Consider the following 14,823-nt stretch of genomic DNA (forward strand, 5'->3'; position numbering starts at 1 on the left):
TCCTTTGCATACTAGGTCACCCCCCACCCGATGTAGCCAATCCTCCAAGAGCTTACAGGGCTCTTAGAACAGGGCCTACTGTAAGCTCATGTCTTTCCCAGCATCAGGATCTTCTCCAGAGAGCGCTCCCTTCTCATTTGGTGGCCAAAGTATTTGAGCTTTAGCTTCATCATCTGACCTTCCAGGGAACAGTCTGGGTTGATTTCCCTTAGGACTGACTGACTGGATCTTCTTGCAGTCCAAGGGACTCTCAAGATTCTTCTTCAGCATTATTTCTCAAAAGCATCTATTCTTCTGTTTTCGGCCTTCCTTATGGTCCAGCTCTCACAGTCATACATTACTATTGGGAATACCATCGCTTTGACTATGCGGACTTTTGTTGGCAGGGTGATGTCTCTACTTTTTATTATACTGCCCGGGTTCGCCATAGCCAAGGAGCAAATGTCTTTTAATTTCATGGCTACAGTCCCCATCCGCAGTGATCTTGGATCCCAGAAATGTGAAGTCTGTCACTACTTCCATGTCTTCCCCTTCTATTTGCCAAGAAGTGATGGGGCTGGATGCCATGATCTTAGTTTTTTTGATGTTGTTTCAAGCCAGCTTTTGTGCTCTCCTCTTTCACCCTCAACAAGAGGTTCTTTAGGCCCTCCTCACTATCTGCCATTAGAGTGGTATCATCTGCATATCTGAGGTTGTTGATGTTTTCCCCAGCAATCTTAATTCTGGCTTCTGCTTCATCCAGGCCAGCATTCCACATGATGTATTCTGCATACAAATTAAATGAGTAGGGTGACAATATACATCCTTGTCGAACTCCTTTTCCTATTCTAAACCAATCAGTTATTCCATATCCCGTTCTGACAGTTGCTTCTTCACCCTTATACAGGTTTCTCAGGAGACATTAAATTTTGTTGGTCTTAAAGGTGCCACTGGACTCAAACTTTAATCTTTAAAATGGTTACAGAATTACATATAATGTACAATTCTGCCTTCACTGGACGACTGGTCTGTGCCCATCACATTCTTTACCAAGCCCACTGTATCTTCCTTGCAATGGAGTATACTGCCTTTGGTTTTGCTTCCCAAGACAAGGCAGTCCGAATGGCAGCCATGTTGTCAGCATATTTGAGGCAGATGGGAGTTCATGCAAGATGACAAATTCCAGAGTGAGGAGGCATGTAAATCCAAGAGGTGGAACAGGACTGGGAACTGCCCCTGCTATGACAAGTGTGCCTCCGATAGGTGTGTTAACATCTAAAAAATCCAACAAGTCCAGTTTTTACTAGCACACAGTGATTGCTGCCTGTTGTACAGATGAATCAGTCATATGCTTTAGAGACAACATTATAGAAGATATGCCACCCACTCTGATATCCTCCCAAGTCTCCTTGCTCTGAGGATAGCAGAGATGGCTTGGGAATTGAAAAGTGTAGGCTGAACCAGGCTGCGGTTTCTGAGGAATCCAGTTCTGTCATGTTCTTGCTGTAATCTTTGTAAAACCCCAACCAGGGAGAGGTGCAGAGCTTGCTTTCTCTATGTGGGGGAAAAAAATATCTCAGGGTTCTTGCCCAGATACAGTTCTGAGCCAGGGAAATGACTGGGAACAGGATCGAGGAGGGACCCCAGTGAATGTGTCACTGTGTTCTCTTGCCTACTACTTGCTGATTTCCAAAGTCCCTAGAATTCAAGAGGGTGTCACTACTTTCTTTGGTCCAAGGAGGGTAGCTAAGGTTTGGAGATTCTAAAGCTGTGTTTGTGTTGTTCATCCTCCTTATATAAAGCTGATACACAGAGATCAAGAGATGCATTTGGGGAAAAGCAGGTATCTCTGTATAGTAGCTCACTCCCAGCGATGACAATGCAGATAAATGCGTAACACAAAGCTAGTATGATTTTACTTCCAGTTACCATTCAGTGTGGCTGTGTAGAAGGTGAAATCAAAGAAAGGATGGGAAGTCTTGTTCTTTCTCCCTGTTCCTTCTACCCACTGTGGAATTAATAGGTTCCCCTTCTTTGACAATGCTTGGTTGGGTTCTTCCAAAACTTTAGTTGGACTCAATAATTCCCTTCCAAATGGGCTGATGGCTCTATTACTCATAAGACATCTTCCAGCTGAAGAAGCTTTATCAGAAGGAAGTAATTGGATCCACTCCCAAATTATTCAGGGCTGGATTTTTTTTTCTTTTAAAAATTAAACATGTATTCCTAGCAAGAGACCCCAAATGTTGAATCTTTAGTAGGTGGGGAATACACACTGAATTATTCTGAGGATTCTGTTCAACATGAGGCAATCTCAAGTTCCATATTATGTTGTGTATGAATTATCCTAATTGAGCAAATTTGCCAAATTTGTTATTTTTCAATAATTTATTCTGTGCTCTCTCCCTCTTAGAAAATAAGCTATTTTGGACCTTATTGTATGAACTGTTTACTGCTTAGGAAGTGTACCTGATATCAGTATTTGGGGGGACTGATACATGATGGCATTGTTTCTGTCTTGTCCTACAAGCCATATTGATTTGGTTTTCTTGCGCTTCAACCAAGTGTCCCAGGTTGTTTTTCAAAAGTAGTAGCTTAGTGGTTGGAACAGCTATTGGAAGGAGCATCATATCCATTTAACTCTGACACATTACAATTCAGGGGCTTGAGATATCTTTGGCCTCCCACCCCTCCCTCCCAGAAAAAACTGTTTACAGTCCAAAAAGGGAGTTTTTTGAGAAGCTCATGCCACATCTTGTTATTTGGGCTTTATTATGCAAGATGCTTCAGAACCAGATATTCTGGGCTGATATCCCAGTAAGCTGTTCTACTATCTAGAGTAGGGATTATTTGGAAGTTTATCACACTACTCTGATCCCACCTCTTATATAGGACTCATGCTAGTTCCTGCCTCCATGAACACAGGTTAGTGTGAATGCAAATTCTGTCTCGCATACACTGTTTACCATTGTTAATAATAATAATAAAAAATCTTTACCGCTGGATTAGCCTGGCACACTTTAGTCCTGCCAAGGATACATTTTAGAATCCAGTTTCAGGAAACCATACCTCTTTGATGATTGCATGACCCAATTTGCCACTGCAGGTTTTTTTTTAATATATTGCCCCAGTTTTATTGCAGTTGATGGTTCTTTTTTCTCTTCTACATCATTTTCATACCATTTCTATGTTACACCACATTTCTACACAATGGATGTAAAAATACCATCAACAAGTATATTCATTGTCCTTAGGAAAAAGTTGATATTTAGAAGAAGAAACTAGTACAAAAGTATTTGAGTTTGTTTTTCACACGAAAGGAAAGATAGCGAAAATGGGAATATTTTTACTGAACAAGACTTAATTTGGTGTCATCCCTATAGAAAACCCATCTGTCTTAACACATGCTGTCAATCAATCAACACTAGATCACAGAAGGCATTCCCATTGTAGATATGACAGACAAGCGGGAAGGTTTTCTCTTAATATTGGCAACTTGTACTTCAGTAGCTAATTAATGCAGTCCTACTGCTGCTTTCTAAAAGTATGGGTCTACACATTTATTGGTTTAGAAAATGTGTGTCACCTCCAATACTTTCTTCTGGTAGCTCACAAAATAAAACTGGTAAAATCAAACAACCATGACATCATTAAACTGGACAAACCAGAGAGCCCAGCCAATAAAAAAACCCAAAGCATAAAATATAAAAACCCATAGTATAAAACATTTAGCAATCTAAATGATCCTCCACATTCAGAGGCAGTAAACCTTTGAATACCGCTGCCAGGAAGCCAGATCAGGAGAAGGCCTCAGCCTCTATGCCCTATGTTGGACCTCCAAAGGAATTGGTTGGCTGTTGTGAGAGACAGGATATTGGACTAGATGGACCACTGGCCTGATCCAGCAGGGCTCTTCTTATGTCCTTGTAACAGTCCTTAACCTGACAGTGATTTGTAAAACCAATTTAAAAGATTAAAGCCTGAGAAAGAAGTCTGGGTAAAGATGTATTTTAGTCTGGCACTTAGAAGAGAGTAGAGCAGGTGCCAGGTAAGCTGCAAAGGGGAGATAATTTACAAGCCACCACTGAAAAGACTCTGCCTCTGGAAGACACCCACTTTTCCTCTCATCTGGAGGACTTGAGAGCAAGCGGAGGAGGTTGTCTTCAAGCACCCTGGTCCTAAACTGTTAGGCTTTTAAAGGTAAGAATCTTGGAATTGCGCTGGAAAGGGAGCAACTAGTGCAGGTATTTCAGTACAGTGAGAAGGGATGAGCACAGGTGGTTCTGACCTGGACAGTCAAAGACAATATTTCTCCCAGTATCTGGTAGCAGTGGTGAGCAAAGACTTGACCTCCCTGGTGTTGGTTTGGTCACTTGGATATTTCTTGGACAATCAAGTCTTCAGGGCCAGCCAACCATTACTAGAAGATATGTCTGTTAACTGCTTCCCTGAGGGCAAAAGACTAAGTGGGGACTTCTACAAGAGGAACTGGTTCTTAACATCTAGGCTCATAGTCATAACCAAAATGGCAATAGATACTCTTCTAAAACCTCTCTCGGCTTGGCTTCGCGAACGAAGATTTAAGAAGGGTGCAATAGTCCATGTTTGCTGCAGGCTCGCTGGTGGCTGACAAGACCAATGTGGGACAGGCAGGTCCGGCCACAGCGGCTGCAGGGAAAAGTCTGATTTAGGGTTGGTCCTGTAGCAGTGCAATTCTTCCTCAATCTCCTTTTGTCCTCAAGACCAGCTATGCGTGCGTTCTCAAAGGAAGAGACAGCCTGGTGGATGGTGTGCCTCCATGCTTTGCGATCTGAGGCTAGGTCAGACCACTGGTGATGGTTGATGTGACAGGTGCTAAGGGATTTCTTCAAGGAGTCCTTGTACCTCTTCTTTGGTGCCCCTCTATTTCGATGGCCGGTGGAGAGTTCGCCATACAGGGCAATCTTGGGAAGGCGGTGGTTTTCCATCCTAGAAATATGCCCTGCCTAGCGCAGCTGCGTCTTCAACAGCAGTGCCTCGATGCTGGTAACCTCTGCCCGCTTGAGGACTTCAGTGTTGGTCACAAAGTCACTCCAGTGGATGTTGAGGATGGTGCGAAGGCAGCGCTGATGAAAGCGCTCAAGGAGTCGCAGGTGATGACGGTATAAAACCCACGATTCGGAGCCATAGATGAGGGTTGTCATCACAACCGCTTTGTAAACATTGATCTTTGTGCCTTTTTTCAGATGCTTGTTGCTCCACACTCTTTTGTGCAGTCGGCCAAATGCACGGTTTGCCTTTGCCAGCCTGTTGTCAATCTCCTTGTCGATCTTGGCATCTGAGGAGATGATGCACCCCAGGTAGCTGAACTGCTGGACTGTCTTCAGAACTGATTCATCCACAGTGATGCAGGGAGGGTGATAATCTTCCTGGGGTGCAGGCTGGTGGAGAACTTCTGTCTTCTTCAGACTAACTTCTAGGCCGAATAGCTTGGCAGCCTCTGCAAAGCAGGACGTCATATGCTGCAGAGCTGATACCGAGTGGGAGACGAGTGCAGCATCATCAGCAAACAGTAGCTCTCAGATGAGTTTTTCCATTGTCTTGGAGTGTGCCTTTAGTCGCCTCAGGTTGAACAGGCTGCCATCGGTGCGATAGCGGATGTAGACACCATCGTCCTCATCTAGATCTACTGCGGCTCTTTGAAGCATCATGCTAAAGAAGATCGTAAAGAGAGTTGGCGCGAGAACGCAGCCTTGCTTTACTAAAACCAATGACTTCAGTATCGCTGTTAGTGTGGTACTGTCACGCCAAGATAAAAATGTGTGAACAGGAATAATGTGCAAGGGCACAGCAATGGAATGATGTATGGTGCTGCCTGGCAGTCTGATAGTTGATAGTTGGGGTTTTCAACTGATCACCAGGAAACAAGGATCGCTCCCCTTGGGGAAAATGGTAGCTTTTCATTTGTGGCCTTATACTCCTCTGAAGCCCCTCCCTTTCCCAAGCCCCGGCTCGCTTAGGCTCCACGCTTTTCAGGTAAACGGACAGCCCTGTTGTAACCCTAAAGTAGTAGTAAGAGATTAAAGAATTACTGAAGCAAAAAGTGACAAAATATAGTAAGTTACCGGAAAAAGAAGTCCTGATTGTTTATGCTTGGTTCATTTGAAATGCCTGTTTGAAATCTGAATGAATTTACATACGCGTATAACTTACTATATGTGGCAGAAGCTTTCGTAGAGACAATTTCTCCGCTGGCAGCAAATATAGAAGAATTGCTAGTTCAGGATCGTACGAGGCTGAGGAAAATGAAGAATATAAAAGGGAGTGGAAAATTTCGGAGATAGTTGGGGAAAAGGAGTCCATTTTCGCCGGGGGGTGAGTGGGTGCGTTGTATTACTACTGGCGGCTGCAGGGCTAGTGCAAATTCCTTTCCTGACAACAACAATGCTGAGGAACTTCACCTGATGAATTTCAGCTTGTAAGAACACTGAAAATAAGTGGAAAGCCTAGGAAAATACACTTTGCAAACTTGCTGAATGATTGAAAAGGCTCAAAAGAAGCGACGGACCCTTCGCGCTGCGGCATGAGTTGCCATTCGAACCGCTTTGGGTCAGGCACCCCCAGCCGGAGTGACGTCTCGTCGGACCACCGACGAGTCGCCTGGCGGGAGGGCGGAGCGCCCGGAGTTTCGCCCTGCAGCAAGATGGCGGCGGGCAGCGGAGGTTCCGGGCGGCGGCGGCGCGGGGCGCTGCGGCTGCTGATGCGGGTGGGGTCGGTGCTGCTCACGCGTTTCCCTTTCTGGCAGTGCTTCAGCAGCCTCCTCCTCAATGCTGAGCGCGCCGAGCACCGCAGGTGAGCGAGCGTGGGAAAAGGGGCCTCTAAGCATGTGCAGAATGCCGGTAGGGGAGTGGGAGCGGGTCTCTGTAGTCAAAACTCTCGGTTCTTCAAGGGGTGGGGATGATAGGAGTGAGCCTGATGAAGAGGGATAGATGAACTGTACTGTAGTGGAGGGAGGGTGCGTTTGAGCCAGAGTGGTTATGGTGTAGTGTCGTTAGACTGTCAGACTAGGATCTGGGAAACTCAAGTTCAAATCCAACCCTCCCCCTCCATTTAGCCATGGAAGCTTGAGGGGTGATCTTGGGCCCGTCTCACACTCTCAGTCTGGCTTTCCTTTAAGGGTGGTTATGAGGATAAAATGAAGAGGCTGGCGATGGGAATCGCTTTGAGTGGAAATATGAATGAAGCAAATAAATATGCTGGACTAGATGAACTACTGGTCTGATCCTGCAGGGCTCTTCTTATGAGAATTATAGCTCGGGTGGGAGTCTGGGGTGGGGCTGGATGAGTAGAGGAGATGTAAAGAAAGTTGTGAAGAGAATTTTGAGGGTTGAAGAAAGTTAAATTGTGGAGATACGTTGATAGCTGCTATCGCTTAACTTTATTTAGTACATTTTTATTGTGGTTTTCTCCAAGGAGTTCAAGGAAGCCTCCCCTTGTTCATTTTATCCTGAGTAAAAGAAAAGAAAAGCAGAATAATTTATATGTTGATGGCAGTGGGAAGGGGCTATCTTTGTAGTTTCCCTCCCTTCAAAAGAAATCTATTGGGGTTGCTGTTCATTTGGTTGTTTGACTTGCCTTTCACGTTCACAGCATCATGCAGCAGGGAGTTCCCCAGTCTGTATAATGAACCTGTGCCCTCTGTAATCGATTTAAAATATAACCCAAGGCTGAAACTCCTGTCTTGGAGGAGCCAAGCTAACCTGATCTTGTGAGATCTTGGAAGCTAAGCAGGGTCAGCCCTGGTGAATACTTGGATGGGAGACCACCAAGGAAGTCCAGGGTTGCTACTCATTGGCAAAAACCACCTCAGAACGGCCCTTGCCTTGAAAACCTGAAAGGGTTGCCATATGTCAGCTGTGACTTGACAGCATTTTCCAGCACCAGTTGGGCTCAAATCTGACAAAGTTTCATCTAAGTGGGGAAAGTTGCCTACAACTGGAGCTGTGTCTGGGTGGGATGAGAATTCTTGGGCTAATATACAAATGTAACGGAGACTTGTATCCCCTCCCTCCCAATATTAACACTTTGCCTTTATTTCTCTGTGCAGGAAACCAGATATCCAGATCCCCTACCTCTACTTTGATATGGGGGCAGCGGTTCTGTGTGCCAGCTTCATGTCCTTCGGGGTGAAGCGCCGGTGGTTTGCCCTGGGGGCTGCCCTACAGCTGGCTGTCAGCACATATGCAGCGTATCTTGGCGCCTATGCACATTATGGAGACTGGCTGAAGGTGAGGAAGCCCTTGATTCTCATTAGCAGGCAGTATCTGAGAGCATGCATGTCTGCTTCCCAGATGACTTTGATTTTACCAACAGGGGAAAACAAAGGAGCCATACAGCTCGTGCTGGCCTTGAGAAGGTCCCAGGTTCAGTCCCGAGCATCTCTACTCAGAAGAAAAAGAAGAAACAGGTGATGAAAGAGATAATTACCTGAAACACTGGAGAACTGCTTCCAGCCAGAGAGGTTATCCTGTGATTGCCAGTGTAGCATTTGTAGGCACCATGGTACCTTCCAGTATATTTCCTGGTTTTTGCCTGCTACCTGTCTGCATCCACTCTTCTGCCTTATCCCTTTTTCAACTTCCTGTTTTCTCCTTCTCCTTCACTCTGATGACATTCTCTCTCTTTTTTATTCTTTTCTTTATCAGCTTTCACATTCCTTCCCTTTTCTTTGCTCCCTTGTCTGTCTCCCTCAAGTCTCTTCTTCAGCCAGCTTTGATGTGCTTTCAGCAGACCAGGAGGGTTATTAATAGTTCTTCCATGCAGGCTCACAAGAACTGTTTTCACCCAGACTCAGGCTTTCTCAGTTGCTGCTCCTCTTTAATGGAACTGGCTTCCTGAGGACATGAGACAACATCCCAGCCTTGCAGAGTTTCAAAGGCAGGGACTGTCCAACATGCTCAGGGGCTGTGGCTCAGTGGCAGAGCATCTGCTTGGCCTGCAGGAGGTCCCAGATTCAATCCCTGGCATCTCCAGTTAAAAGGACCAGGCCATAGGTGATGTGAAAGAGCTCTGTCTGAGACCCTGGAGAGCTGTTGCCAGTCTGAGTAGATGGTACTGACTTGGGTGGACCAGTGGTCTGATTCAGTATAAAGCAGCTTCATGTGTCCGTGTGCTTGTGGAGTCTTGTAAGTGGTCATCAGTGACTACACTTGAGCAAATGGCCTGCTCTCTGCCTCTGTTTGCTGCTTTTAAAATGGATGTTTCATAAGAAGAGCCATGCTGGATCAGACCAAAGGCCTGTCTGATCAAAGACCTGTCTAGCAGTCTGTTCAAAACAGTAGCTGCCGAGCTGCCTTTAGGAAACCCACAAGCAAGAAGATTGCAGCAGTTTCCTCTTGCCTGGGCTTCCCAGAATCTGATATAAAGAAGCACACTGGTATTGGAGGCAGTAGATATCCATCATGACTGGTAGCCCCATCCTCCATGAATTTGGCCACTCCCCTTTTAAAGACTTCTAAGTTGGCGGCTGTCACCACATCCTCTGGCAGTAAGTTCTGTGGTTCAACTATGTGATGTGTGCAGAAGCATTTATTTATGTTTTTGGTTCTTTAACTATACTTTGTGGTCTCTTTAGTGTATTGTAAACTGCTCTGGTGAGTTTGTAGCTGAGTGGCAGTCTGTTAATAAGCTAAACTTGTCTCTGTAGGCTGTAATGCTTCTCTTTGTAGAAGCAATGCATCTTTCTCTCTGTGTGTGTTAAGATATAAACCGCCCCCCCTTAAATGCCAAGGTTCATAGGGTGGTTATCTGCTATGACCCTCTGTACATTGGAGGCTACTGTACATGTGTTTCTAATGAATTTGGTAACTCTGATCTTTTAATTTTCATCTTGTGCCAAAAAGGTGCCTTGCTATCTTCCCAAACAGGTTTAATCTTTGGAATGTTAATCCGCTGTTGACTGAAGTAGAAACGTGTTGTTTTTCTCTTCCCCCTTCTACCAATAATGAAAGTTTTGGATGTTCAGGGATCTATGTACAGAAAACGCTGTGTTTGAAGCTTCATATTGTGATCTTAGAAATTACTGTGTTTTTTACGGGTTTTGCTTCCACTTTGTTAACTGGCACCTGCATTTTGTTCCACACCTCTCCTCCACCCTTGCAGGTTAGGATGTATTCACGGACGATAGCCATTATTGGTGGTTTCCTGGTCTTGGCAAGCGGAGCCGGCGAGATCTACCGCCAGAAACCCCGGAACAGGTCTCTGCAGTCCACGGGACAAGTTTTCATTGGCATCTACCTCATTTGTATGGTACGTACTCATGAGCATCTCAGACAACACCCCCCTGCCTCAAAAGAAAAAAAAAGTCTGCTGCCACAGGTGTCAAGGGCTTCTTGGGTTTGGGTCAGTTGGTAGGCGACTGAGTCCTGCCTGCAGGCTGCTGTGATGCAGCTGGGGAAATCTGCACCTCTGCAGAAAGAAAAACAACCAACTGGTTTAAAACGGAGACAGGAGGGCCTGGCGTGACTTTGTCCATGGGGTCACAAAGAGTCAGCCTCGACTGTGCGACTGAACAACATCATCTTTATTAGTTGGTTTTCTGTGATGCCATCTTGTCCTCAGATAGGTCTTCAGTTTAAGCAGTTACCGTCTAATTAGTTGGCTTGTTTGGTATGATCGTTTGCTAGTGATGAAGCAGCGTGGGGTGCAGCAGGTTAGAGCTGGGGTGTCGAACTCATTTGTTATGAGGGCCGGATCTGACATAAATGAGACCTTGCCGGGCCGTGTTGCACCAGGCCATGTGTGTACCTATTTAAGATTAGGCAGCAGAGATATAAACTTTTTAAAGGACACAGATAAACACAACTAAAGATTTTTTTTTAAAAAAAATCTTAAAATCAACCATGCTTAAAACATTAGCACTTGTTGGTCTTAAAGGTGCTTTCTTTTTCTTTCTCCCATGGGATCCAGGGAACTGGGCAAAGGAAGCTCTGGCTCTTTCCCTCCCTCCCCAGGGGACCAGGAGGGGGAGGAGCCTCAACCAATGGAGAAGATTGAGGTTTCGCTCTGTAGCTCCTGTGCAATTGAGCAAGCCTGGCAAAGCAAGCTGTTATGCAGAAGGAAGCAAGAGAGAGAGGGAAGGAAGCAGATGACAGCCAGTTGCTCAGGGGCCAGATAGGAGCCCTCCAGGGGCCTGATTCAGCCCCTGGGCTGCATGTTTGACACCCCTGGGTTAGAGTGTCAGACTAGGATCAGTGTGACCAGGGCATTTTTTGTAGCAGGAACTCCTTTGCATATTAGGCCACACCTCCTGATGTAGCCAGTCCTCCTGGAGCTTACATTAGGGCAGGGGTGGGGAACCTCTGCCCCAAGGGCAATATATGGCCCTCGAGGTCACTTGGTGTGGCCCTCAGGGACTGCTGGACCAAACCAAGCCATGTGGCAGCCTCCCTGGGGCCTGGCTGGCCAGCGAGGATCGTGGGGCCCAGCTGTGCTGTGCAGCAGCCTCCCTCGGGCCTGGCTGGCTGGACAAAATTGCTGCAGGGCCTGGAAAAGTTACTGTCACAGTTCAGTTTGCACTTGATTATCCCAGATGGTGTGGCTTAATATGCTAATGAGTGTGACCTAATATGCTAATATTATGGGATGTGGTCTAACATGCTACTGAGTTCCTGCTGGGCTTTTTCTACAAAAGCCCTGGACCTATGCATTTGCCTAGGGTGGCAGGCTGGGTGTGTGTGTGTGTGTGTGTGTAAGCCCCAGATTAGGCTCTCCCTACATGACTTCAAATAGAAAAACAATTATTTGCATTAATTTTGCTGGCCTGAATCATTCGCCCTCGGCAGAGCAATGTTTTTTAAGTTGATAATTTTTTTTGGCCCGCAAATGATGTTATAAATATCCTTATGGCCCTTGGCAGAAAAAAGGTTCCCTACCCCTACATTAGGGCCTTGTGCTAAGAGCCCTGAAAGCTTTTGGAGGACTGGCTACATCAGTGGTGTGTGGCCTATCATGCAAAGAAGTTCTTGCTACAAAAAAAGCTCCGAGGGTGAACCACGTTCAGACCCTCCACTCTGCCCTGCAAGCTTGCTGCGTGACCTTGGGCAAGTCACAAACTCTCAGCCTAATGTGCTTCACAGAGTTGCATACACATTTTCTAGAATAAATAAATTTGTGCAGTGATTGCACAAACAGACGCTCCTAAAGGCTCACCCTGGCTGGTCTCCTTTCCTTTCTTTGCTTTCAGGCCTACTCCCTTCAGCACAGCAAGGAAGACCGCCTGGCCTATCTCAGCGGCATCCCTGGAGGGGAAATCGCCTTACAGCTTCTCTTTGTTCTCTACGGCATCCTGGCCCTCTCCTTCCTGTCCGGTTATTACGTCACTCTGGCGGCCCAGATCCTGTCGGTCATCCTCCCGCTGGTGGTCCTCTTCATCGACGGCAACTTGGGATATTGGCACGGCTCCCGGCGAGTTGAGTTCTGGAACCAGATGAAGCTGATTGGGCAGAACGTTGGCATCTTTGGGGCGTCTGTCATATTGGCCACGGATGGCTGAGATCAGGCCCTTTGTGAGACTGGCTGTTACCGTGCTGGTTTTGAGGCGGGGATGAGGTTGCAGGGCAAAGAAAAGAAGACAAGGATTTGTTTTTGAAATCCCCTATTTATATTTCGTTGGCTTTGTTTTTATTGCATTGTGCAAATGTTTTGTTCCTCCGCCCTTGGCAGCTAAATGAAGAAAACGGGTTTTCTTCAAAATCCAGAGTCGTTCCTCTGTCCCTTTTTTTCCTGCTGTCAAGGACAGTCCTGTGGATCTCCGTCTTCTAGCAAGCGGAAGTTTGTGAGCAGGTGGTTTAAGTCCGTGAAGACTGTTGGGTTTAAGCTAATGTTACCTCTGGCTACGGGTTGTTGCTTGCTGCCCATTCAGTCGGGTAGAGGAGATTTGGCTTTGCTGTGCCACCTGGTATTCTACAGAGGCCAAGGCTGGATCTCCACTGCCAGCTGGGCAGCCAGAGACAGAATTAGAATTTGACACTTGCTTGCTTGTGTATTCAGGAGTGCCTAAGTGAGCCAAAGTGTGGGGTGGAGCCATTCAGAAATTAGGGCCCTTTGAGAACTTCTCAAGATTTAAACTATGGAATTGCTGACTTATAATCTTTTCAAGCAATATTATATTCTTACAGACAGTGTAATATACAAAGGAACGGCAGGGTAGAATGAGCTTGCTCTGGAGTAGGTCTGGCAGTTTTCAGCAAGACGTTTACAGCAAAAATCACTTTTACAAGATACCTGAAGAAGTGTGCACAAAAGCTTCTACCCAGAATTAAACTTTGTTGGTCTTAAAAGATGCCCCTGGACTTCTTTCTTTCTTTCTTTCTTTCTTTCTTTCTTTCTTTCTTTCTTTCTTTCTTTCTTTCTTTCTTTCTTTCTTTCTTTCTTTCTTTCTTTCTTTCTTTCTTTCTTTCTTTCTTTCTTTCTTTCTTTCTTTCTTTCTTTCTTTCTTTCTTTCTTTCTTTCTTTCTTTCTTTCTTTCTTTCTTTCTTTCTTTCTTTCTTGGAGGGATTTTTAGATACTGTCTTCTTCACCAGGCTGTTTGGACTAAAAATGAGATGTGTCCATGTTTAGGGTGCTGCTTGCATGGAGGAGCTGAAATATTAGTGCAAGAGTTCTTTGAAATCGGATGTCAGAAAATCATGACCTTTGCTGATTAAGATCCAGGCATTTCAAGCCCCTGAAATGGCTGAAACAGACCGTAAAGTGCTTCTTCAGGCCCAATTCATGAATGCTAAGTCCTGTGGATGAAGCACAGTGCAGAACAGTGCATCTTAATTGCTTTTCTATGAAATATAGTTTCCTTCTGTAGAATAAAGTTGGAGTCCAGTGGCAGCTTTACGTTTTATTTAAAATATATGCTTTTGGCACACAGAAGCTCACATTTTGAATAAACTGTGCTAGTATTAAAGGTGCCACTTTGTTCTGTAGCTTCAGACCAACATGGGTGCCCACCTGGATCTGTTTCTTTCTATGGTGATAGAAAGTGTCATTCAGTCACAGATGATTTATGGTGACCCTGTAGAGTTTTCAAGGCAAGGGATACTCAAAGGAGGTTTGCCTGTGCCTGCCTCCGCATCACAAACTTGGAATTCCTTGGAGGTCTCCCATCCATATACTAGCCAACCCTGCTTAGCTTCTGAGATCTGATGAGATCGGGCTAGCCTGGGCTACCCAGGTCAGAGCTGGCTCCTTATGGATCCCCACAAAATCAGGTTGGATGCTTTTTCTTTCATTATTAGAGTCCAAAAGATAAAAGTAGTTGGATGCATCTCAAAACATCCAGTCCCTCCCCCCCCCCCGAAAGAACTAGAGAGAAACTTGGGTGGTGAGGGGTGGGGAATGTCTTTGCAAGTTTGGGGGAAGATTTGACTTCTCTGGCAGTGATCACCTGCCAGCAAATGCAATATGTGTGCTGAGATGGGCTTCTGCAAGCAGATGGCCCTTTCCTCTTGGGGGCACGAAAGGCTGCTGAGAGGAGGGCAGATAGAGGAGCGACAGGCTGCCCTAAGACCCTCTTGCTCTCTGTCACCTGGCCCCCCATACTGCCTCCGCATACTGGTTTGTCTGTGTGCACAGCCATGCAGACACAGCCTCATTCTTTTTCTGCAGTGGGAGGCAGAGCATGCCTGGAGGGCTTCTTTTCAGGGCGTGCATGCAGAACTGTTGGAGTTGGATGCACATAAAATATCCAACCAGGTGTGTTGGAGAAATGAGGTGTGTTCACACTCCCAAGGCAGAGGCTGGTAGGAATTTTAGTTTGCATCTCAGGAATCCATTTCTGAACCCCCACCACATCGTTCATTTGCATGCACTGTG

At 45.8% G+C, this 14,823-nt stretch overlaps 1 protein-coding gene across 1 annotated transcript; it reads left to right on the forward strand.

The window, feature by feature from the left end:
- Positions 1 to 6,578: 6,578 nt before the first annotated feature.
- Positions 6,579 to 12,711, forward strand: TMEM101 (transmembrane protein 101). The gene is made up of 4 exons (XM_060256385.1): positions 6,579 to 6,810; positions 8,066 to 8,246; positions 10,120 to 10,266; positions 12,203 to 12,711. The coding sequence occupies exons 1-4, from the start codon at positions 6,662 to 6,664 to the stop codon at positions 12,509 to 12,511; spliced, it is 786 nt and encodes a 261-aa protein (XP_060112368.1). The 5' UTR covers positions 6,579 to 6,661; the 3' UTR covers positions 12,512 to 12,711.
- Positions 12,712 to 14,823: the final 2,112 nt, after the last annotated feature.

Source organism: Heteronotia binoei, chromosome 15 (assembly GCF_032191835.1).
Source record: "Heteronotia binoei isolate CCM8104 ecotype False Entrance Well chromosome 15, APGP_CSIRO_Hbin_v1, whole genome shotgun sequence".
Classification (NCBI taxonomy): Eukaryota; Metazoa; Chordata; class Lepidosauria; order Squamata; family Gekkonidae; genus Heteronotia; species Heteronotia binoei.